We start from the raw sequence: 26,359 nt of genomic DNA on the forward strand, positions 1-26,359 counted from the left end.
ATAGTTGCAATAGTCTCCCATAATAACTGCTGCTGCATATCATCTTTTGCACCTCCTTGGCTAGAGCAACAACTTACCATATATTTTATTCTGTTGGTATATATCAGAATATGCTCACAGTTAGTAAACATGATATATTTCTTTGACAGCCTTATTTGCTTTGTTCTAGATATAAACTAGAAAACAACCACTAAACAAATCAACAATTCCAGTTATCAGACTTAGTTATTAATTTCAGTCAGTCTGGTAGTTATGTTCTGTGAAGCGAATACAGGAAATTTTATGGAGCTCCCAGCCATGGAAGGTGGGTGAGAGCTGCATAAAAAATACCAAGACCTATTAAAATTTCCATCTAGCATACATATATTGTACACTAATATGTGGGGTCCTTTGAACTTTAAGGGTCAAAGGACCCCTAACTAGAAGACATCCACTTAGGCTTGGAAATGAAGAGAACCAACTGGGATTTTGGATCCACTATTTGGCCCTCAACTTTGAATCTTATGTACCTTATTATATGCATTACCGGTATCCATTTGTATACCAATTGAGTTGAGAGTGCATTAGCAGTTTGAGACCTAACTTCCATAATAAGCATCACTTGGGGGGTGGGGGAGAACTGGTAGAGGAATATGAGAATATAACAAAAAAAATTAAATATGAAAAATATAACAAAAAAATTGGAACAAATAATAAAAATACACCCCAACCCACTCAAAATAATACCAAAACATTCCAATAAGAAGCACTTCTATATTAATTTCATCAACATTCAAGGCATTAATACAATGCATTTCACAAAAAAAGGATGGAACATATGCTTTTGTGAAATCTGATATTCCCTGTCAAAGGCTATCCAATTTAAAATCCCCACTTTTCGATCTGCTCTGGCTCAATATTTCCTTACCTCATTTTACAGCCTTCATTTTCTGCCTTTTTCACCCTCCTAACTCTGACAATCCTGCTGAATCCTTGATTACCTATCACTAAAAATTGATTTCTTATAAACTAATTACCCAAATTATGATATTATCCTCCTTGGGGACTTTAATGTCCATAACACAGACTGGCTCCCCTACTCCAACTTTGCAGATCAAGCTGGTAGGGAAGCTGAATCACTTGCCATCAGTCATGACCGAACACAAATAGTCAATCTACCAACCAGACTACCAGGCAATCCTCATTAACCATTCTTGACATTTTCTTAACTAGCTCTCTTTCTCAAAATACACTGTAGATGTCTTCTCTCCCCATGACAACTCTGACCACAGTCTTATTCAGGTCTCTTCTACAGTTCATCCTCTGCTCAGCCTTGAACCCTATGGCACTATAATTGAATTGATTTCCTAGAAATCAGGGAATTTTTATGCTACTTTTCCATGGTCACATTGCTGTTTTCACTCTTATAATCTAAATATCTATATTGAAATTTAGATTAAAATAATCATCACTGGAATTCTCCACTCCAGTGCAAACCCCTAACCTGTATCCAAGCCCTGGTTCTCAAAAAATGTGCCTATGCTGTCCATGATAAAAAATGCAGCTTATGTTCAATGGCTTAAATTAAATACTCCAGAATCTCATTCAGCTTGCACAACAGCTTGAAACATGCAAAAAAGTTATCAACAATTCCAAAGCAGACTTCATAAGAAAGAAATGCAATAAACTAGCTTTGCTCAACTGGCATTCAAGCCTTGTGGTCCCTTGCTAAGGCTATTGGGAATAACTTTTGTCCTTCCGTGTTGCCAATGCTCTTGCTTCCCAGCGACACTATGGTAGCCTCACCTAAGGAAAAGGTGGACCTCTTGGCATCAGTATTTATCTGTGAGTCCTGTCTGGACGTCCAAAGCAAATCACATCCAGTACTTCCACAAACTGCCCACTGCATGCCTCCTTAATTTTCACCCAAAGGACATAAAAAAAACCTTCACTAATAAGGCTTTGATCCAGATGATATTCCTCTGTTTATCCCAGAATTGATGTCCATCTATATAAACTTCCATATTCTACTGGCATCTACCAACAGCATGGAAGCAAACCCACATCCAGCCTGTATCAAAAAAAGAGAAGCAAAAGTCAGCCTTATTCTCCCATTCTTCTTACCTCAGTACTTTAAAAGTGATGGAGAAAGTTATCAACAACCAGCTGCTTCATTACTTGGAGACTCATCAGTTAATTAGTGATCACCAATATGGATTCTGCTATTACCTTTCTACAGCCAACCTAATAGCTAATCTCACCTACCTTTGGACTCAGGCCATGGAAAGATTTGGAGAATTTCATGTTATCACTCTTGATATTTCTAAGGCATCTGATCGTGTCTGGCATTGAGGCCTCCTGAACAAAGTGCTGTCTTTTGGCCTCCCTTCTACACTCTGTGATTGGATTGCCAGCTTTCTCATTGGGAGTTCATTGTGTGTTGTGGCAGAAGGCCTCTTCTCATCAGATTTCCCCATCAATGCTGGAGTGACTTAGGGTTCTGTGCTCTCACCTACACTCTTCCTGCTTTACATCAATGACCTCCTTTCTCTGACTTCAAATCCTATTCACAGCTTTGACAATGACAGTCTTCATCATTCAATAAACCCAATGTTGTTTGTTGTATGCCTCAAGATCTTCCATAACCAGTGACATAGACACTGACCTCCTCAACATCTTGAAACAGGATGAAGACAACTTAGTAAGTTTCAATACCAAAAAAACTCAAGCCTTCCTTATTACCCACAAGAAAAATCATACTACATCCCTCTCATTTTTGATAATGTTCCAGTCTCCTTTCAAGATCAACTTTCTCTTCTGTCACGTCCAATTTATCCTGGCACAAACATATTACTCACATAGCCTCCTTAGACTCTAAAAAGCGTGGTGTTCTTTTCTATTCTAAACATTATTTCTTTCTCTCAACTCCTAATTCTATAAGTCTCATCTGTCCAGCTTTGGAGTACTGTTTCCCACATTTGGGGTAGAACGCCCAAGACCTCTCTAAGAATTCTTGATGATATTCAGAAGAGGGCAATCTGCTTAATAGACGGCCCTTCCCTCACAGACTCCCTGTTGTCACTTTATCATAGGCAGTGTGTGTTTCAGCTCTGTGCCTTTTCTATAGGCATGTAGGCACTTCTACAGGTACTTTCAAGGGCATTGCTCCTTTGAATTGGCTGCTACATTCCTTCACTTTCTTCTAACCATAGAAGAACTAGAGCATCCACTGGCCAACACCCATATACTCTCTAACCTCGAACACACCGAACTAACTTCTCATCAGCTTCCTTTATTCTCTCCACCTCTGGAACAATCTCCCCTATACTGTTGTTCCCACTAAATTCAACCTCCCACTCCTTAATCACTTTCCTACGTGGCATTATAGTGTTATAGGTCTTGTGATCTTTCATGTGTGTTGTCATCGTAAAATATGCACGCACGCACACACTTATTTTTTATATACTCTGGAGACTAAGCATGGAACATTTTAGGCCTCCAATAAGCATGGTGGTGGTTCTCGCACAAACACACACGCACACCCAGGATAGAATTTCATCCCCCACCTAATGACAGCTGCAAACATAAGTGCTCGCATTGGGCACTTATCTTTAATGAGAGGTAAATGATTGATAAAGTCCTGAAGTGAGGGTTTGCTGGAGAACTTGAAACAGAAGTTTCATTTTGTTTCCTTTTAAAATATCAAAATCATTGTTAAATCTATTTTGACACTGCCTGGATGCATTGCTTCATAAAAAGAGTTCCCTCATTAGTGTATCAATTGGATATCATTAATAATTATAACTAGTTTTAAAGGAATGAAGTGAGATATTCATGAGCTTTTGAGTAAAGTAAAAACACACACTGTCTGTATTAATCACCACAGCAAAATTCCAAGTGCACGCATACAAAATCAAAATTAATTATCAAAGCACTGTTTACTAACTACGGTAAGAAATATAGAGTATATATGTTACCAGCAAAGTGTGGAACCGGCATTCTATAGAATGCCGAAAGTGGAATGTCAAAGTATGAAATGCTTAGATTTTCACACATTTCCTAGGCATTCTATAGAATGCCAAAAGGCAAATCGGCAAAGTATAAAATACTCCCGATAGTGACTTTTAATGTCACAAGGCAAGTGACGTGACTTTCGACATTCGCCTCAAACAGAGAGCCAGAGCACTTCCTAACCTAACCAGAAATGGTTAGGTTACGTTTAGGTTAGGTTCATGCCGCCTGCAGACATGAGAGTAAAGACGATGGAAATGAGAAAAATAGAAGGTTATGATGTTAATATTTTGTGTACTCTTTGTTTCAATATTGAAACAGAACTTTGTTTCAATATAAAATGGGCTCGTGAGGTGAACTTGCAAGACCAAGTGCCGAAATTTGAAGTGCTTTTATATGAGAAAGGCAGTTAAGTGCAATTCAAAATGTCATTCCAGTCTACCTTGTAGCAACAAGTAGTTCAGCACTGGTCTTTTTCTCTTTCTATAGAAAAATCCGGTAACTTACATTTTGTACTTCTTACATTTTCACATGCATCTTTTCAATAAAAGTCTTTTTTCATACTTTGCCAAAATAGTATTTGTCATTCTATATAATGCCTAGTTATTCTATACAATGCCTAGGAAAAGCATGTAAAATATTAAAATAAAACAGACATTTTATACTTTGCCTAAAAATGTCACACATTCTATAGAATGCCTGCTTTTCATACTTTGCCGGTAACATATATATAGAATTAATAGAGTAAGAAATACTCATGTTTCAAGAAACACAAGTATTTATTATTAAAATCCTATTAGCTGTTTCCAATACAGAAGTGGATAAAGACAATAAAAGTTCATCATCAAATTCCTGACATGTACCCCACAAGGGGTGTACAGGATATGAAAGTACTACATGAAAAAATTATATCGTTACTAACTTCTTAACTACAATTTTCCTCCAAATCAGTCTGTTACTTGTTAAGACTCCAACATTATCAGATCTTATATTTCTATCGTCTAAGACACTTTGTACCGTATCAATCCACCTATATCTTGGTCTTCCTCTGGGTCGTTTTGCTGCCAAACTGGCAGAGAACACTTGTTTTGCTAATCTTTCCTCGCCCATTCTGTTTAGGTGACCATACCACCTGAGATTAGCTCTGCTAACGCATTCCTGGATGCAGACAATGTCAAGATCTCTCCTAATATCCTCGTTTTTAATATGATATTGCCATTGATGCCATCTGTTCACGCCTATAATCTTTCTCAGGACTCTCATATCTAAGGTCTCTAGTCTTTGGTCAAGTGTTTTACTTCTGACCCACCTCTCAGATCCATAAGTTAAAACTTGTTTGAACACTGTCTTGTATACAGCTAATTTAGTGTTCCGACTAATTTCTCTTTTATTCCATATGAATTAATTCAATTGACTTCCCACCATACCAGCTTTGCTGATTCTGTTGTCTATTTCTATATTTAATTTACCATCTTCAGTAAAAATCGTCCCTAAGTAGCTGAAATGTTTTACTTGTTCCACAGGTTCTCCATTCACAAAACAGTTGACATTTTCACTGATTTTGCCTATTTTCATTGTCTTTGTCTTTTTATTGCTGACCTTCATACCATATCTATTACAACAGTTATTCAATTTAGTCAGAGAATCTTGCAGACTTGTAGCGGATTTATTTAGAAGTATAACATCATCCGCATAAAGCAAAGAGCTGAAATTAACATCGCCAATTTTGATATCATGTTTAATACCATTTTCCTTCATAATGTGATCCATATAGATAATGAATAACAGAGGGGATAATGTACATCCTTGTCTCACACCAGATTTAACATTAATCCACCTTCCTGTACTTCCTTCAATTCTAGCTGCTGACTTACAACTCAAATAAAGACTAAGTATTGCTTGATATAATGCCCCATTGACACCATATAACTGCAGCGTATTGAATAGCTTTTCTCTTGGAACCTTATCATATGCTTTTTCCAAATCTACAAAACTTAAATACAGATCTTTGTTATATTCCCATGCTTTCTCAACTATTTGTCGTAAAGTGCAGATCTGATCCTGACAGCCTCTGTTTGGCCTGAATCCAGCTTGTTCTTCACCAAGCTTTTCTTTCACAATTCTTCTCGACCGTTTCTCAAGTATACTTGCATAGATTTTGCCAGGAACACTCAGTAGGGAAATACCTCTGTAATTCTCACATTCAGTTTTATTTCCCTTTTTATATGTGGGTACTACGAGAGCTCTACTCCAATCATCGGGAATTCGTCCCTCTGTCCAGGCTTTCTGAACTATGCAGTGCAGCGACTGTAAAACTCTTACATACTTCAGCATTTCTGGTCGAATATCATCTACTCCAGCTGCCTTTCCACATTTCAAGCCTTTGATGGCTTTTTCTACTTCATGTATGGATATGTTATTCCTATCTGCATGCCTGGTCTATGTTATTCTTGATAGTGATGTTTACATAGTTTTTTACCACTGTACTGTCATCACTGCTTGTTTCATTTAGCAGTTTTTCCAAGTAATTACTCCATACTTCAATGATATCCTTTTCTCCATTTTTCATGTCACCTTTAATATCTCTAACTCCTTTTACAGCACTCTTTCCTCCATTCCTGAGCTTCTTCAACAACTTCCAGAATATTTTGCCACCTTCTTGATATTTATTTTCTATATTCTTGCCAAAGTCCTCCCCTGACTTTTGTTTAGCTAGTTTTACACAGTGTTTAGCATTCTTGCATTTGTCTCTATATTCTCTAAGAGCACAAGCTGACTTATTTGACAGGAACTTTTGATATGCTTTCTTCTTTTCCTTCACTGCCTCTTTAACTTCCTGTGTCCACCAGGGAGTTCTGATTTTTTTATCTTTGCAGACAACCTCACCACATGCCTCTCTGGCAGAATCAATCAATGTTTTCTTCAGAGTTTGCCACTGAATCTCTAAGGTTTGATTCCTGTTCTCAAACTCTTTCATTTTTTCTTCAATAATCTCTGTGTATTTAAGTCTACAGTTCACATCTGAGAGCTGCTCAACTTTTATTCGCTTTAAAACTTTCTTAGATGTTATTCTTTTCAATATGAAATTCAATTTTATCCTGCTCAAGACTAAATAGTGATCACTTCCAATTTCAAATCCTCTGTACACTCTGGTGTCCTGCACCAGAGTAAACATCACTATCAAGAATAACATAGTCAATGAGACTTTTCTTATTCCTTGCCTCTTCTCTCCATGTGAATTTGTGCACATTTTTATGTTGGAACATAGTGTTAGTAATAACCAGTCCATGTCCTGAGCAGAAATCCAACAGATATTTGCCATTATTATTAGCTTTGCTCTTTTCTCCAAATTTTCCCAATATATTTTTGTATGTCTCGCAATCATTTCCTACTCTGCTATTTAGATCCCCAACAAGGACCAACTTTTCCGTTTTCATTGTGTCAGTTGCTTTTTCTAAAGCTTCAAAAAATTCTTCCACTTCTACCTTAGTAAAACCTTCTGTGGGACGATAGGCACAAATAAGTCTCATTGTCCAGTTCCCCATTCTCATATTTGCCCACATTACTCTACTCGAGACTGTCTGCCATTCAAGAAGATTAGCCTCGTATTTTGTGTTGAATACTATGGTTACTCCTTCTTTTCCTTGATTGTCATTGCCTGAATATAACATTTTGTATTTATTGCTCAGAAAGATCTCACCAGTTTTGGTTTTTTTGGTTTCAGTCACTCCTATTATGTCGATCTGGTAGTTATCTAATTCCTCAGCTAGCTCCATTTCTTTGCCATTCAGGCTTCTTATGTTGATAGTACCGATCTTTAACTGGTGATGTTGAGTTGGGGTTTGTTTTCAGATTTGTTCCAGAAGCCGACTTTTTGCTGTTTGCCCTGGTTCCCTGGCGAAAACAACGGGGGCCTTGTTTAACCGGGCGACGCCCCAGCCGGCATGAAATTTTGTCATGTTGTACCATCATTTTTTATTTTGGTTTAACCAATAAGAATACAATTTGGTTGGCTATATCCCAAATTGCCAGCCCATCCTCGTTCGTTCAGTATCCAAGTAGATACCCAACAGGGTGCACCACAAGAAGGTGAGGATTGGCCATTAGGTCAGAAGCCCTAGTTGGTTCTCCGCATTCCTTTAAAGGCTATGTGGAGGTCTCCTCTCAGTTATACAGCTTTGACCCTTAAGCACCCCGACAAGAAAAGTTTGCACATAAAAATTTTCATGATTAGGCAACTTGCATTTGAGAGTGTTTCACCGTGAATTAAGTTGCTCTCTGTATCCCATAATTTGCATACTTCTCTGGCATGTAAGATATTTCATGTATTATGTAGTGGGATTCACTGCCCAGGCTAGTTTTCACCATTCAGATTTCATCAGTGGGAGCTGGACCTGAGAAGATGCCAAGAGAAACCAGTCTAAGTAGTCACTCTCTTTTTGTGTAATACATGGCATTATACACAGAGGAGGAAGTGTTATGAGGGGAAAAAAAAGCAATTTGATGTGAAGTCAGCTACTGTCTTTCTGCTAATCTTGTTATATGTATGCTTGCTTTTGATTGTGTATGCTTGAGTGAAGTAAGAATGAAATATATAATCTCTTCATTTAGATTTTTCAACACTCTCTCTCTCTCAGTGTGTGTGTGTGTGTGTGTGTGTGTGTGTGTGTGTGTTCATATATATATACAACACTTTAGTATACTATATATAACAAGATGTCAATCATGTGAATCCTAACTTCATGAGTTGAATGAACTATAAATACAGTAAAACCCCATTTTTATGTTCCCGCAATTTATGTTTTCCTGCTATTTACGTAATTTTCTGTTGGTCCTGTCTTAAGTCCTATTCTCACAATGTGTTGTTTTCCCGCCATTAACTTGATGTGGACATTATTTCCTGCGATTTGTGTTTTTTTTCTCGGTGGCAATACCGATTTTCGAATCGATTTTAGCGGAAATCTGCGCATTTCTGTTCTCAGGTGGCGTTGCTTTTGGCTGTAGTTTCGTTTCCACCATCACGGTGACTTGTGTGCATGCAGCAGTACTGTAGTGATGAGCGATACCATTATTTTTCAATCACAGTATGAATTGATATTGCATAATTTCTTCAACATAAGTTAATGTGTGAAAGTTGCTTTCAAGTTGCAGTGGTGGATTATCCATGTTAGTAACATGGAGAAAAAAAACAGAAAATGTATTTCGGTAGAAGAAAAGATGGCAATTCTGTGATGTGTAAACTGGCATGCTAGAACGTGTGCATTTAGCATAAGATCTTGGACTCTCCATGTCCACTTTGAACACGATAGTAAAAAACAGGTCAAGCATTGAACTCAATGCAAAGCAATCTGGTGCTAAGTCAAAAAAAAAAAAAAAAACGAAAAGCAAAAACAATCAACAATTAAAGATTTTTTTAAATAGATAAATGTAAGTACATTGTAAATTCATTTATTTTCAGTGATTAAATTTTGTAATCTAGTATGTAGACTCACATACTAGCAGTAAGTCATCTTTTAGCTTTTTTTTTTTTTAATGTTTTTTTACATTTCCTGCTGTTTACACTTTCCTGCTATTTGCACTTTTTTCAATCAGTCCCCTGAAAAGTGTAAAAAAGGGGTTTTACTGTATATTGATAGTCTTTTTCACTTGGTTGTACTATAAATTAAAGATGCCAAGATATGGTGTGATAAGATATCCAATGTTGTATTATATTGATGGGATTATGCTAGAAGAAACTGATGAGTTTAAGTGATCTTAGAGGGTTAGTAGATAGGAAGTTGAAGTTCAGAGGCAATGTAGCAAAGATTACAAATACAACTCAAAAGATAATTGCAATGCTGAAATGAACGTTCACATGTAATGATGTCATTTTGCCATTTTACATGGCCTTGATAAGACCTCACTTGGACAATTGTATGCAGGTCTGGTCTCCTGGTTTCTGTAGTGGAGAGAGTGCAAAGGCGAGTGTTAAAATTGATATCAGGATTGTGGAATGCTGATTATGAAGACAGATTAATAATTTGGCAGGCTGCAGGCACTAGCAAACAGGAGAAATAGGGGGTTATATGATTGAGATTTACAAACTTCTGAAAGAGTCATACAGGATTTCAATTGATGGAATTTTTCAGTTTATAGGGTGAGGAAAGCACAAGAGGGCATCCTTGGAAGCTGAGAATGAATGCTGCTAAGAAGGGATAAGGGCTAGATTTTTCTCTCATAGGGTGGTGCATGATTGGAATGGATTGGCATTGAATGTTGTGAGTGCAAGCAGGTGAATGAATTCAAGAATAAGTATGATAGCTGGTGCTTGTAGTATGTGGACCTCCCTTGATGAGTCCCTGAATCCCTGGAGGCCTCTCTTAATAATAATAATAATAATAATCTCCCTATGTTGGAGGCACTTCAGAAAAAATAGGTAGGGTATTAAAGAAATACAATCTCTGCATGGCTTTCAAGCCATCACCAAAAGCTTGCTACCCCTATACATACTAATAAAGAACAGCTCTCTCTCTCTCTCTCTCGTCTGGAGTATATAAAGTGCTCTGTTCCTGCAAGTTGGCCTGCTATGGAGAGACACGAAAATAAGTCAACATCTGTGTGAAACGATACAAACAATACTTTTGCAGTCATGACTATGGTCAATCAGACCTTGCAGACTATGCTTTAGATACGATAGAATCAGTTGGAAAAAGTCCACCATTCTTCATTGCAGTAAATTTAGAAGAGAAAGATGATTTTTGGAATCTGCCACAGTTGCTTTAAGAAATCAGCCTAATTTAAATAAGTATGGTGTTGCATTAAACTTCCCAAAATATGGGAAACACTAATACTTAGAGATCCCAGTTCTAACTAACACCACTAACAGGTGACCACAGAGGGCACCCCCACCTGGTTAGCACTCTTGTCTTTTGTTCACTTAGTTCTGTTTCCTTTGTGCATATGGGCATATGTGTATGTTACAAGTCTCATCATACTGTACTCCTCTTGACAATGTCTCAGTGACTGAGATGAAATACTGGAAGAATTAAATATTTTTAATACTTCCTCAGTACTGTTCACTCCATGATCACCGTAAATTTCCTGATATTTTACCCTCAAGGGGTGTTCAGGTTACTATGACAAAACTACATGAATAAGTTTACATTATTATTATTAATAATCTCCTATTAGTAATTTTTCTCAATCAATCTATTACCTGTGAGCACTCCAATATTGTCATATCTAACATTTAGTACTTTTAAGGCACTTCTGACTTAATCAATCCACCTAAACTTTGGTCTTCCTCTGAGTCTCTTTTCTCTCATTTTGACATCAAACAACTGTTTTGCTAACCTTTCCTGACCCATTTATTTAACTGGCCATATTAAATTAGCTCTGCTGATACATTACTGAATACTAATGTCAAGTTCCTTTCTAATATCTTTTCTTTTTATATGATTGTGCCATTGATGCCATCAGTCCCCCCCATTTTCCTCAGAACCCTCGTATTTGTCTTCTTTCTCTAGTCTTTGGTCAAGTGTTTTATTTCTAACCCAGCTCTCGGATCTATAACTTAAAACTGGTTTGAACACTATCTTGTATACTACTAGTTTGGTATTTCAACTAATTTTTCTCTTACTCCATTTAAATGTATTCATCTAGCATCCCTTTATACCAGCTTGCTTATTCTGTTATCTATTTCCAAATTTGATTTTCCATCTTCACCAAAAAACTGTCTAAATAACTGAAATAGTTTACTTATTCTATAGGTTCTTCATTGAGAATGCAGCTGAAATTTTCTTTGTTCCTGCCTATTGTCATAGTTTTGATTTTTTTCTTGCTGATTTTCATGCCAAATTTATTACTGCTGTTATTGAATTTAGTTAGAGAATCCTGGATACTTGCACTAGATGTGTTTAGGAGTACATAATCATCTGAATAAAGCAAAGAGCTAAGATTGACATCTCCAATTTTAACATCAGGCCTAATGCCACTTTCTTTCATAATGTGATCCATATACATGATGAATAAAAGTGGAATTAACATGTCTCCCTGTCTTAGCCCTGATTGTACATTAAACCATCTTCCAGTATTTCTTTCAGTTGTAATTGCTGAATGACAACTGAAACATAGACTATGTATTGCTCTTTATCATAATCCATTCACCCCATACAGCATAGGTGGCCAACAGCAGGGCCGCATGTGACTGGCCTGTAACATGATTTTGTGCGGCCCGTGGCAGGATAAAAACTATATTAAATTATATGTATTATCAATTTAGCTATTAGTTTCGACTGCAGATTTTCTGATTGATATACTAGTTATATTCATTATTTCTGATGATGGAAACAATTTATATTCTCAACATGGAATCAGAATTGCTTTTAAAGATTACTCAATTTATAAAATCTTCTGCTTCTCTGTGCGAGTTGTAGTAGTGGGAGTGGTAGATTTCTATGTGCACCAGAGTAATGCATCATTGAAAGTCACTTGCTCTGCTCTGGTTACAGTGATCAGTTTCAGAGACTCAGTTTCACAATTCACAGTGTTATTGTTGCAGTGTGTGTCCCCTGGTCAGTTACTTCAGCCTTTGTGTACTATGAGTAAGAAACGTAAGATCTGTGAAGAAAACAGGTCATTTCAGTAGAAATGGGAAAATGAATTTCTGTTTACAAACAACAAACAACAAACCATAGTGCCTTGTGTGTTTGCAAGTATTGTTTGTGTACAAGGAATATAACCTCAAACGCCACTACGTGCTGTACCATGCCCCTAAATACCAAGAATATGTTGGACAAGTACATACTAAAATTGTACCTAATTTGAAGAGAAAGGTTAGTGCTCAGAAATCTATTTTTACCAAACCAACATCAATAAAAAAGCTCGCTCTTGGCATTGTTTGTTGTAAGTGTAGAGAAAGCAAAAAAAAAAAAATCATCCAATGGTGAATTTGTAAAGCACTGTTTTGTGAAAATGGCACATGCATTTGGAGAAGATAAAATAGCCAGCGAGTTTGAAAGCATCCCACTATCAAAACAAACTGTAACAAAAAGAGTCGAGGAAATAGGTTCTCACATATTAAATAAATTAAAAAGTGTTATTACAGATTCAACTTACTTCTCATTGGCTCTGGATGAATCAACTGATAACAGATACAGCTCAACTCCTAATTTTCATTCGAACTGTTTCCAAAGTCTTTGTTATTAATGAAGAGCTATTAGCATTAGAATTATTGCATAACACAGCCAAAGGTCAAGACATTTATGCTGCAGTTATGAAGGTTGTAAATGGTACTGGTGACATCAACAATCTCTCAGTTATTGTGACAGATGGTGCCAAATCAATACATGGTACAGGCTTAGTTGGCTTACTAAGGAAGGCTGGAATCAATTGCCCTGTATTGCATTGTATTATACATCAGGAGGCTCTGTGGTAAAATTCTGGAGATAGAGGATGTTATGAAAATTGTTATGAAGTGTGTGAATCTAATCAAGGGCAGAAATCGGGCCTTGACACACCACAAGTTACTTTCTTTTCTAACAGAAATCGAGGCAGAATATGACGATTTAGTGTTGTACACAGAAGTACGTTGGCTAAGCAGATGGAACTGTTTGAAATGGTTTTTTGCTTTGAGAAAGGAAATAAAACAGTTTTTAGAGGAACACGAAAAGACAAAGAACTGATCACAAAATATGTGATCCTCATTTTAACAGCTTACTCACCTTTCTAACAGACATCACAGATCACGTGAAGTTACAGGGACGTAACCAAACAATCTCAGATTTAGTTGGACACCTAGATGGGTTGGGTTCATAAGTCGACTGAAGGCTTTTAAATTCACCCTAGTCAGAGGAAACTTGGTACATTTCCCTTCCTGCAGGGAGTTGGAGGAGAGCCATGACATTGACTTCAAGTTTTCTGCCAATGTTAGGCTAACTTTTGGAGAAATTTAGTAAGCGATTTTCTGACTTCAGTGACATGCGGCCACAACTGACATTATTTAACAACCCAATGAAATGTGACATTTCAGAGCAGCATGACACTATTCAATTGGAGTTGTGTGACCTTCAAAGTGACTCCTTTTTCCAGTCAAGGATGGAGATAGGCATTGACTTTTGGAAACTGGTACCAAGGGAAAAATATCCTGCATTGAGTGATTTCAGCTTGAGAATTGCATCTATGTTTGGAAGCACATACATATGTGAATGCACTTTCTCAACTATGAGGGCAGTTAAATCGTCACAAAGAAGTCGACTGACTGATCACCACCTGCAGGATTTGTTATGAATATTGTCATCATCATTGAAAATCGACTTTGATGAACCTGTTGCCGCACATGAATGTCCACAGTGTTCTCATTAAGGTGTGTTACATGTAAAAAAATAAAAAAAAAAAAAACCAGAGATATGTAATTAAATTTAATTTAACAACTTATATTTAAATCAATCAAGTATTTTATATTGTTCTCCCAGTAATAAAATGATTTAACAAATATAGTAATTCAATACGTATAACTTGCCCTGAAAAAATGCAGAGTTTATTTTTATTTAAGTTCTGTCTAAAAGTGTGCGGCCTGTGATGCTACCACTCATCATATATTGGCCCTCATATAGAATGAAGTTGGCCACGCCTGCCATACAGTATAATTGTAGTGTTTTGAAAAGCTTTTCTCTGCACCTTGTCATATTCCCATGATTTCTCAACTATTTATCTTAAAGTGAAAATCTGATCTTGACAACCTCTATTTGGCTTGAATCCCACTCATTCTTCTCTAAGTTTCTTTTCCACAATCTTTTTCAACCTGTTTTCAGGTATGCTTGCATAAATCATTCCTGGAATACTTAGTAGAGAAATTCTTCTAATTCTCACATTCAACATTATTCTCTTTTTTTATAGATGGCTACTATGACAACTATTCCAATCATTGGGAATTTGACTTTCTGACCTGAATTATGCAGTATATCCAAATTTAATCTTTTTTGGTTGATTATCATCTACTCTAGCTGCCTTTCCACAGTTCAAGTTTTTGATGGTGTTTTCTACCTCAAGTAGCAATATGTACTCCTTTTTTGCATTCCTCTTGAAAATTTTCTATTATGGTTCTATCACTGCTTGGTTCGTTTAGCAGTCTTTCAAAGTAATTACTTCAGACGTCTATGATATCCTTATTTTCAGTTTTCATGTCACCATTGACATCTTTGATTCCTTTTACAGTACTTTTTCCTCCATATCTAAGCTTCTTCAATAGCTTCTAGAACATTTTGCCATCTTGTGATTATTTTCCATAATCTCACCAAAGTCTTCCCAAGACTTATTTAGCTACTTTCACACACAGTTTAGCTATCGTACAGTTTTCTCTGTATTCTTTTAAGGCATCTGCTGACTTATTTGTTAGGAACCTTTGGTATGCTTTCTTCTTTTCCAGAACTGCTTCTTTAACTTCTTGTGTCCACCATTGAGATTTCAAGATTTTGGTTCTTGTTTTCAATTTGTTTCATTTTTTCTTCAATAGTGTTTACATAGTCAAGTTTACAATTTACCTCTACAAGCTGCTCAACTTTAATTCTTTTTTGAAACTTTCTTATATATTGTTCTTTTCAATGTGATATTCATTTTTAATCTGTTTAGTACTAAGTAATGGTCACTTCGATTTCAATCCCCTGTACACCTGAAGCAGCATGTTAATATCACTACTACTACAACAATGATGTAGTCAATGAGGCTTTCTTATTTCTTGTGTCTTCTCTCCAAGTGAACGACTGCACATATTTATGTTGAAATGTGGTTAGTAATGACTAGTCCATATCCTAAGCAAAACTCCAGTAAATACCATTATTTACTGGAGTTATACCAATACCATTATATGCCTTGTGGGATTCACTCCATTAAGCCTCTAACATGAGTTTCTCCCAGCATTTAAGCCTTGACACATGAATTATGATTTTACATATTCCCTTCAGTCAGGTGTTGACTGTTAATAAATGGGAAACATTTTTTTGCATTAATTTGGTTATCCTTCCTCATATATGGTTGTTATTTTGCTAATTCATTAGGTTTTAACATTATTATTGTTTTATTTGTTTGCTTTGGTAGAACCTCTACTAACAATGTTCTGTCCTCCATTGAGATATATATTTTGGAATGTAATGTTATTTAGATTTTAGGATTGAAGCAACTCAGGGCATGGGGCCAGTGTATTATGTCTGTAAATTGCATGTGTTCCCATGGCTGGTTTGCTTGTTTTGCAGGATGAAAAACCGTGGCACCTCTATGGAACCATCTGAGATTCTTGAATTGTAGCAAGAGAAGTTAGTTGCATTATTCAACTCTTTTTTCAGTTTAATTTCCATAAATAAATCGTCATCAGTTTTGTGATATGTATCCTGAAGGAATGTAATAGGCTACTATGGCAGTACATAAGTTTACATTAATACTAATCTCAACAAATTTTCTCCAGATTAGCCTATTATTTGTCAGCACTCCAATAATGTTGTATTTAACATTTCGGTCTTCTAAGGCACTTAGAATTTTGGTCTTCCTCTGGTCTTTTTGCTGCCATGTGTTGACATCAAACACCTGTTTTGCCAACCTTTTCTTTTCCATTTGGTTTAAGTAACCGGTACTTCCTTTGATTAGCCCTGCTCACACATTCCTGAACATTAACAATATCAAGTTGCTACCTAATATCTTCATTTTTAATATATTTCCATTGATGCTATCTGTTTGGTCCCCCAGTTTCTTTCAGAACTTTTATATTTGTCAAAGGTGATCTTTGATCAGGTGCTTTATTTCTTACTTAGCTCTCAGATCCATAACTTTAAGGTTTGAACACTAGTATTTGTGTACTTCTGATTAGTGTTTTTGCTAATTTCTCTCTTATTCCATATAAATTTATTCAGCTGGCTACCCACAATATACCACTTTTGCTTATTCTTTTGTAAATATTTAAAACATAATTTTAAAAAAAATTGCAGAGGAATATACAGCAATACCCTGCATAGTGCAGATTTTGAACAGTGCAGGTTTCAATATAGCACAGTTTACATTTTTAACACTTAAAAAAATAAATAAAATAATGGTGGTACTGTACTGCATTACTAACATTCCAACTCTCACTAAAACAGTACTATAATGATTTAGCATACCATAGTAACAGCTGCATTGATGAACGCGTTAGTATTATTTCAGCTTTGGTGCAGCAAACTCATGGCTTCCCTACAATTACCCCCACCCCCATACAAATACCCTTTTATATACAGGGAGTCAGGGATGAGTCCCTGACTCCCTGAGGTGTCTTAATAATAATATTCAATTTTGAGGGGAAGAGGAAATGCAATGAAGATTGATTGTGAATCTAACAAACATAAATGGTTAGCACCAGAACTAAAACCTGAAATTATAAAATGTCATGAAGATGGACCATAGAAATGATGCTAATTCATGTTGGAGCATTGTATGCTGAAATAGTAGCATGTACAAAGGAATGAACTGTACATCAGTATGAGCTGTAATTAAGGAGAAAGATCAAATCAAAAAATATGAAATGTGGAGAGCTGATCAGGGCTCTGACCTGACATCCAATCTTTATTTTCTCGTGGTGCACCCTGTTGGGTATCTATCTGGATGCTGAATGAATGAGGATAGGCCTGGCATTTTGGGATTTAGCCAACCAAATTGTATTGTTATTGGTTTCAGTCATAACTCACGATGATGATACAACATGATGGAATTTCGTACTGGCTGGGGTGTTGCCTAGTTAAACAAGATCCCCATTAACTCAGGGAACAAGGGTGAACAGCAAAAAGTCAGCTACTGGAACAAACCCCAACTCAACATCATCAGAGATCAAGATTGGTAATATCATCATAAGATGCATCAGTGGAAAAGAAATGGAACTAGCAGAAGAATTCAATAAGTACCACATCAACATAATAGGTGTTACCAAAACAAAGAAGACAAAAACAGGTGAGATCTTTCTAAGCAACAAATACAAGATGTTATATTCAGGAAATAATAATCAGGGAAAAGGAGTAGCTATAATATTAAACACTAAATATGAGGATAATCTTCTTGAATGGCAGGCAATATTAAGTAGAGTGATGTGAGGAAATATCAGAATAGGGAACTGGATAATGAGATTTATTTGTGCTTATGATCCCACATTCTACTAAGGAAGAAGCAGAGGAATTTTTTGAGGTATTAGAGAAGGCATCTGACAAAAAAAAAAAAAAAGGAAAAGTTGCTCCTTGTTAGAGATTTAGACAGCAGAGTGGGAAATGATTACCAGATATATATAAGAATGTTTTGTGAAAATTTGGATTAAAGTGCGAAATGAATAATAATGGTGAGAACCTTCTAAATTTCTGCTTAGGACACAATCTAGTTATTACTACTACCATATTCTAACATAAAAATGTGTACAAATTCAAAATGGAGAGAAGATGCAAGGAATAAGAAAAGTCTCATTGACTATGTTATTGTTGACAGTGATGTTTTCCCACTGGTTCAGGACACGAGTATACAACTGGATTCGAATAGGAAGTTATCGCCATTTAGTGTTGAGCAGGATAAAATTGAACTTCATATTGTAAAGAAGGGTGTGTAAGAAAGTTTTGAATGAGTCAAAGTTGAATTGCTGTCAGGTGTGAACTGTAGACTCAAATACACAAACATTATTCAAGAAAAACTGAAAGAGTTTGAAAACAACAACCAAACTTTGGAAATTCAGTGGCAAACCCTAAAGAAAAAAACTTGAATTAATTCAGCCATAGAGGTATGTGGTGAGGTAATCTGCAAAGATAAAAAAAAATTAGAATTCCATGGAGGACTCAAGAAGATAAAGAGGCAGTCAAGAAAAAAAAAAGAAAGCATATCAAAAGTTCCTGGTAAGTAAGTCAGCTTGTGCTCTTAGTGAAAATACAGAGAAAAATGTAAGAAAACAAAGTATTGTGTGAAATTAGCTAAATAGAAGTCATGGGAAGACTTTGGTAAGAACATAATAAATATCGGGAAGGTGGTAAAATATTTTGGAGTCTGTTGAAAAAATTCAGAAATGGAAGAAAGAGTACTGTAAAAGAAATTAGAGATGATAAAGGGACATCTTGATGTATGGAGCAATTCCTTTGATAAATCGCTAAATGATACAAGTATTGACAGCGTGGTGGTAGAAAACACTCTACAGGAATACTGTCTGGAATATATATATATATCTATACTTGAAGTAGAAAAAGCTATCACAAACCTGAAATGTGGAAAGACATCTGGAGTAATTATATTCAACTAGAAATTCTAAAATATGGAGGTATAAAAGATTTACAGTGGTGACACTGCATAATTCAGAAGTCCTTGTCAGAGGGTCAAATTACAGATGATTCATCTAGAGTGCTCATAGTACTCATCTGTGAAAAAGGGAATAAAACAAATGTGAGAATTACACAGGAATTTCTCTATTGATTGCTCCTGGTAAGATTCATGCAAGTATTTTTGAGAAATGGCTACGAAAATTGTGGAGGGAAAAAAATGGGTTCAGACCAAACAGGTTGTCAAGATCAGATTTTCACTTTCAGAAAAATAGTTGAGAAATCATGGGAATATAACAAGGATCTATACTTAAGTTTTGTAGATCTAGGAAAAGGCATATGACAAGATGCGAAGAAGAAAGCTGTTCAAAACGCTCCAGTTATATGGTGTAAATCAGACGTTATATCAAGCAATATATATATCCTCTATTTTAGTTCGAAGTCAGCAGTCAGAACTGAAGGAGCTACAGGAAGATGGTTTGATAAGTCAAATGTGTGACAAGGGTGTACATTATCTCCACTGTTATTCATCATCTGTATTGATCAAGTTATGAAGAAAGGCATTACTTGAACATGATATCAAAATTGGAGATGTTAATCTCCTTACTTCATGCAGATGATGTTATACTGTAACAAATTTACAGAATTCCTGACCAGACTGAATAACTGTAATAATAAGTTTGCTATGAAAATCAGCATTAAAAGGACAAAGACAATGAAAATAGGCAACATTGAAAGCATCAACTTCATCATGAATGGAGAACCTATAGAACAAGTAACATGTTTCAGCTACTTAGGCACAATTTTTAGTGAAAATGAAAATTAAATTTGGAAATAGACAGCAGAATGAGTAATGCTGGTGTGAGAGGAAATCAGCTGAATAAATTTATATAGAATAAGAGAGAAATTAGTCAAAACATTAAACTAGTTGTCTACAAGACTGTTCAAACCAATTTTAACTTTTGTATCTGAGAGCTGGGTTAGAAATAAAACTCTTGATTAAAGACTGTAGACCACAAATATGAGAGTCCTAAGATTAGGGGACTGAACATATGGCATCAGTGGCAGTATCATATTTAAAATAAGGATATTAGGAAAGAACTTGACATTGCTAACACATTCCTGAATGCTTACACAGCTAATCTCAGGTGGTATGGCCACTTAAACAGAATGCTAGAGAAATATTAGCTAAACAAGTGTCCTTTGCTAGTATGGCAGAAAAAAGACCCAGATAAATACCAAGCTATAGGTGGATTGATACAGTAAAAAGTGCCTCAGAAGACAGAAATATAAGATCTGATAATATTGAAAGGTTGAGAGTATATGTCAGGAATTTGATGATGAGATTCTTTGTTTTTTCATTTTATTATAAATTTTTTTTTTTTATTTGTGTGTGTGTGTGTATGCATTAATTAGCATTGCTGGTTAGCTTTCAATAAACAAATGATGCATAATTATTATATTTTTTTTTTTCACCAATACTGCAATTGCCTGTTTGGAACACATCACACTATAACACAGTCTTATTTCAGACAGTTCAGTTTTGCATAGCATGGAACATTTTTGGCACCTATTAACCACACTGCAATTATTACTGTGGTTGCAAAATGGAAGAGTTTGATTTTTTTATTTCATTTATATTTTCTACCCTAGAGTACGTACATACATATACTTTTTTTTTTTTTTTTAACACAGAAGAGTCCAGAAAGACAAGCATCAATGGACAACAGAAGAAGCAAGTCCATTGAAGAAAGGGAAGAAGAATATGTGAAAGCAAGAGCTAGAATTTTTAATCAGGAAGTAAGTTTATCCATTCCAGTACCAAAACCTAAAATAACGCATTGCACATGTATGTGTGTGTGCACATGCAAGGGAGCAAGATAGACGATTGAAAACATTTTACTTCTCTTTTGGACTATTTTACATATAATGGTTTAAAACAAGTCTGCATTGATACTATTACTGTCAAAATAATTAAAAATTAAAAGTTAAAAAAAAAACATTATGAAATGGTTGTTGCATTAATTTTCTGGTGAAAATGTTTCTGATGTACACTGAAAATGGATTATTTAAAATTTAATTTATCTCCATGGTGTGAAAACACTTCTGGTGGGAGATACACACAATGCCTATCATATCTATTCTTAAACTCATTCACTGTCAGGGCACTCAGTACTTTTTCTGGCAACCCATCCACTCACTCACCATTCTCCAAACAAAGAACCTAGTTTGCACACCTTACTAGCCACATTCTTACACAACTTCCTGGGGTGACTTCCTTGTTCTTTCCCTATTCCTCATATGTATTGAAAAATTTCTTTTGTGTCAGTTTTATAGAATTTTAGTAACTTGTAAGTTTCTAAGATGTCTCCTCTTCTCTGCCTGTCAATTAACCTAAGCAACCCACATACCTTCAGTCTCTCCTCACAGGCAGCATTCCACAGACATATTGCCAGATTGGGCACTCGTTTATAAATCCTCTCCATCACCTCCTGATCTCCAAGAAACCTAGGTGACCAAATCTGTGAACAATAGTCAAGAGGTGCTGAATCATAGCCCTATAAAGAGGGTTGATAACTTCTTTATTTTTATTTATTTATTTTTTTGTGTGTTGCTCTTATCCATGAAAGGCTAGTAGCAAACCTATAGTACATTTTGTACCATAGGTGGACTAAGCATATTTTTTTAATCAATTTTATATATTTTTTGCATTTTTAATTTATTTTTTATAGTCTGGTGGTAACCCCAGACAAAATGTAACTTTTCCAAGCCACTTCAGGCCTCCATTAAGCAGAGAAGTCGTCTCACACTGGGCAATAACATTCATCTCCCACCTAAAATTTGTCGGTGTGTTCTTCAACATCCAAGTAATCTTTTCAGCTATTTTGCCAACTTTTGCAGTATATCCTCTTAACTTAAAGCCTTTGTCCACCATCACTCCCAGATCTTTAGCCTCATCAATTTTCTGTCATCCTGTACCATCAGTATGATACTAAGTAATCTTTTTTGTCTCAAAGTGCATTACCTTACCTTTTCCCACACTGCCAATCCTGCAGGATATCTACATCACCTTTATCAGCTGTTGCCCGCTCACGGTTTTGCATAATCAAAATAATTGAATATGTCCCTCCCCTCCCTGAAAAAAGAAAAGAAAAATCTTTCCATTTCTTTAATTAAAGAGTAGTGTCCCTGGTACAGAGCCCTGAGGCACTCCATTGGCCACCCTCATTCACCTTTATTTCACTCCACCATACATATGGGTAAAAAGTGAGTGTTCAGTTTCATGAGAGAGCTGATGCAGATTGTATCTGAAGGTAAAGAAGTAATAATTCATGTAATTCTTCTCTACATGCAAAAGCTGCAGATAAATTTTATCAGCTGCTTTTTTTTTTTTTTTTTTTTTTTTTTTTTTTTTTTTTTTTTCAGGCTTTACATGTCATAAATGCATATAAAAGGTTGTTGCATGTGGGAAGTGGAGTAGCTACACAGTGAAGTGGAAGCTATAACAACTAGGAGTGGGGGATATGAAGGAACTGGTTGTGTTGATTATGCACAGATGATTTACAAGACAATGTAAATGATGTGGCACATAATTTGAGTGTTGTGGGGAGTTATGGGAGAGGCAGAAATGTCAGCCAGAATGGCAAGTGAGTGTTGCTTTATGCCAGGGGTGTCAAACTCATTTGGCTTTGCATGCTGGATTGAAGCAAAAACTAGATCTTGTGGGCAGATAAGGACAATTATTCTTAAAAACCCTATTCATAGCATTGGTACATAATAATTTGACAAAAAAAAGAAGTCTTTTAGATATTTTTATGTAGACAAAAAGAAATGAAATAAGTATTTTTTTACCTTAATTTTTGCTACACCCTCCGGAAACTTGGCTTCTCTTCTTTTCTACCAGAATATCAAAGTTTGGAGAGAAGGACTTGATGGTTGAGACTTTCATTATTGTGTTTAAACGGTCATCAGTTATTCTTGAATGATATTTTGATTTATTTATGTGCATTCGAGAGAATAACTGCTGGCAAATATATGAACTTCTGAACGTAGACATTATTCTCGAAGAAAATAGTTTGAATTCAGGATATTCATCTCCTCAATACTGACAAAATGTTAATATGTCTACTTTTGAAAACTTATCCTTAAGAGCTAAATCACACTTCATATCTATCACTTCACATTGTACTCTTTAGCAACAGAAAGTTGTTCATTGCAAATCAAGCAGATCGATTTACCATCTAATTAGACAAAATATATAAATTTGTTCATTTTTTTCACACTATCCTACATTCAGTATTAAATTTTCTCTGCTTTGGCATAATAGGGTTCGATAGATATAAAAATTTTTACATTAAATAATTTGTAAAATTATTTTAAAATTTTACTAAAATTAAAACTAAAATTATCTTTAGTGAAAGCAGTACACTATCACTGACGTGTGTGTGTGTGTGTATTTATATATATGTGCTTATATACTTTGTTTAATGCAGTTTTGTTAGCACGTGTTTGTTTCGTGGGTTAACGCAAAAAGCCTTAAATAGTTTATCTTTAGCCCTTACTGTTAAGGATTATAGATACATATCAGGGTTGCCAGATTTTGGAAAACCAAATACGGGACGTGACCAAAAGAATGATGATACTTTATGCCATGAAATGCTATAGTTATTTCATCACCAATAACTTTTCTTTCATTGCTGGTATTTGGTTTTACAAAATAAGCAAATTTGTTTGAAAATAAGCAAATGTAATATATCTGTCCAGAATTATAAATAAAATGCTTATATTAAATAAAGAGTGATCAATAAAAGGGACTGTTGCCACCATGCCGTGCCGTAAACACAATTAATTTCCTCTAATTGTCAGTTTTTATGGCTTACAAATCAATTTAAGTTCATCATCAAATTCCTGCCATGTACCCTCAAGGGGTGTATAGGATATGATAGTACTACATGAAAAAATTACATCATTACTAACTTACTATCTACAATTTTCCTCCAAATCAGTCTGACTCCAACATTATCAGATCTTATATTTCTATCATCTAAGGCACTTTGTACCGTATCAATCCACTATATCTTGGTCTTCCTCTGAGTCGTTTTCCTGCCAACCTGGCAGAGAACACTTGTTTTGCTAATCTTTCCTCTCCCATTCTATTTAAGTGACCATACCACCTGAGATTAGCTCTGCTAACGCATTCCTGGATGCTGACAATGTCAAGTTCTTTCCTAATATCCTCGTTTTTAATATGATATTGCCATTGATGCCATCTGTTCACGCCTATAATCTTTCTCAGAACTCTCGTATCTGCGGTCTCTAGTCTTTGGTCAAGTGTTTTACTTCTGACCCAGCTCTCAGATCCATAAGTTAAAACTGGTTTGAACACTGTATTGTATACAGCTAATTTAGTGTTCTGACTAATTTCTCTCTTATTCAATATGAATTTATTCATTTGACTTCCCACCATACCAGCTTTGCTGATTCTGTTGCCTATTTCTATATTGAATTTACCATCTTTAGTAAAAATCGTGCCTAAGTAGGTGAAATGTTTTACTTGTTCCACAGGTTCTCCATTCACAACACAGTTGACATTTTCAATGATTCTGCCTATTTTCATTGTCTTTGTCTTTTTATTGCTGACCTTCATACCATATCTATTACAACAGTTATTCAATTTAGTCAGAGAATCTTGCAGACTTGTAGCGGATTTATTTAGAAGTATAACATCGTCTGCATAAAGAAAAGAGCTGACATTAACATCTCCAAGTTTAATATCATATTTATTACCACTTTCCTTCATAACGTGATCCATATAGGTAATGAATAACAGAGGGGATAACGTACATCCTTGTTTCACACCAGATTTAACATTAAACCATCTTCCTGTACTTCCTTCAATTCTAACTGCTGACTTACAACTCAAATACAGACTAAGTATTGCTTGATATAATGCCCCATTGACACCATATAACTGCGGCATATTGAATAGCTTCTCTCTCTTGGCACCTTGTCATATGCCTTTTCCAAATAGACAAAACTTAAATACAGATCTTTGTTATATTCCCATGCTTTCTCGACTATTTGTCGTAAAGTGAAGATCTGATCCTGACAGCCTCTATTTGGCCTGAATCCAGCTTGTTCTTTACCAGGCTTTTCTTCCGCAATTCTTCTCAACCGTTTCTCAAGTATACTTGCATAGATCTTACCAGGAACACACAGTAGGGAAATACCTCTGTAATTCTCACATTCACTTTTATTTCCCTTTTTATATATGGGTAATACGAGAGCTCTACTCCAATCATCAGGAATTTGTCCCTCTGTCCAGGCATTCTGAACTATGCAGTGCAACCACTGTAAGACTTCTATACCACCATACTTCAGCATTTCTGGTCGAATATCATCTGCTCCTGCTGCCTTTCCACATTTAAACCTTTGATGGCTTTTTCTACTTCAGGTATGGATATGTTATTCCTATCTGCATGCCTGGTCAGCGTTTTTTTACCAACCACTGTGCTGTCATCACTGCTTGTTTCATTTAGCAGTTTTTCAAAGTAATTACTCCATACTTCAAGGATATCTTTTTATTCCATTTTTCATGTCACCTTTATCATCTCTAACTCCTTTTAGCACTCTTTCCTCCATTCCTAAGCTTCTTTAACAACCTCCAGAATATTTTGCCACCTTCTTGATATTTATTTTCTATATTCTTGCCAAAGTCCTCCCATGACTTTTGTTTAGCTAGTTTTACACAGTGTTTAGCATTCTTGCATTTGTTTCTGTATTCTCTAAGAGCACAAGCTGACTTATTTGCCAGGAACTTTTGATATGTTTTCTTCTTTTCCTTTACTACCTGTTTAACTTCCTGTGTCCACCATGGAATTCTAATTTTCCTATCCTTGCAGACAACTTCACCACATGCTTCTCTAGCTGAATCAATCAGGGCTTTCTTCAAGACTTGCCACTGAATCTCCAAGGTTTGATTCCTGTTCTCAAACTCTTTTCATTTTTTCTTCAATAATCTTTGTGTATTTTAGTCTACAGTTCATATCTGAGAGCTGCTCAACTTTTATTCGCTTTAAAACTTTCTTACA

At 35.7% G+C, this 26,359-nt stretch overlaps 1 protein-coding gene across 17 annotated transcripts in view; it reads left to right on the plus strand.

Annotated features, from left to right (window-relative positions):
- LOC150100204 (uncharacterized) overlaps nt 1-26,359 on the plus strand; it is a 566,343-nt gene that overhangs the window by 306,324 nt on the left and 233,660 nt on the right. For 16 of the 17 annotated variants that reach the window (XM_090402864.1, XM_090402869.1, XM_090402857.1 and 13 more), the window contains one exon: nt 20,964-21,068. The exons of the other annotated variant lie outside the window; for it this stretch is intronic. In XM_090402864.1, coding sequence (XP_090258990.1) covers nt 20,964-21,068 — 105 coding nt within the window. The remainder of the gene's footprint in view (nt 1-20,963; nt 21,069-26,359) is intronic. 17 annotated transcript variants of the gene reach the window in all.

The sequence above is a fragment of the Typopeltis vanoorti genome, chromosome 13, assembly GCF_054136105.1.
Source record: "Typopeltis vanoorti isolate ZY-2024b chromosome 13, IOZ_Tvanoo_1.0, whole genome shotgun sequence".
In the NCBI taxonomy this organism is placed as follows: Eukaryota; Metazoa; Arthropoda; class Arachnida; order Uropygi; family Thelyphonidae; genus Typopeltis; species Typopeltis vanoorti.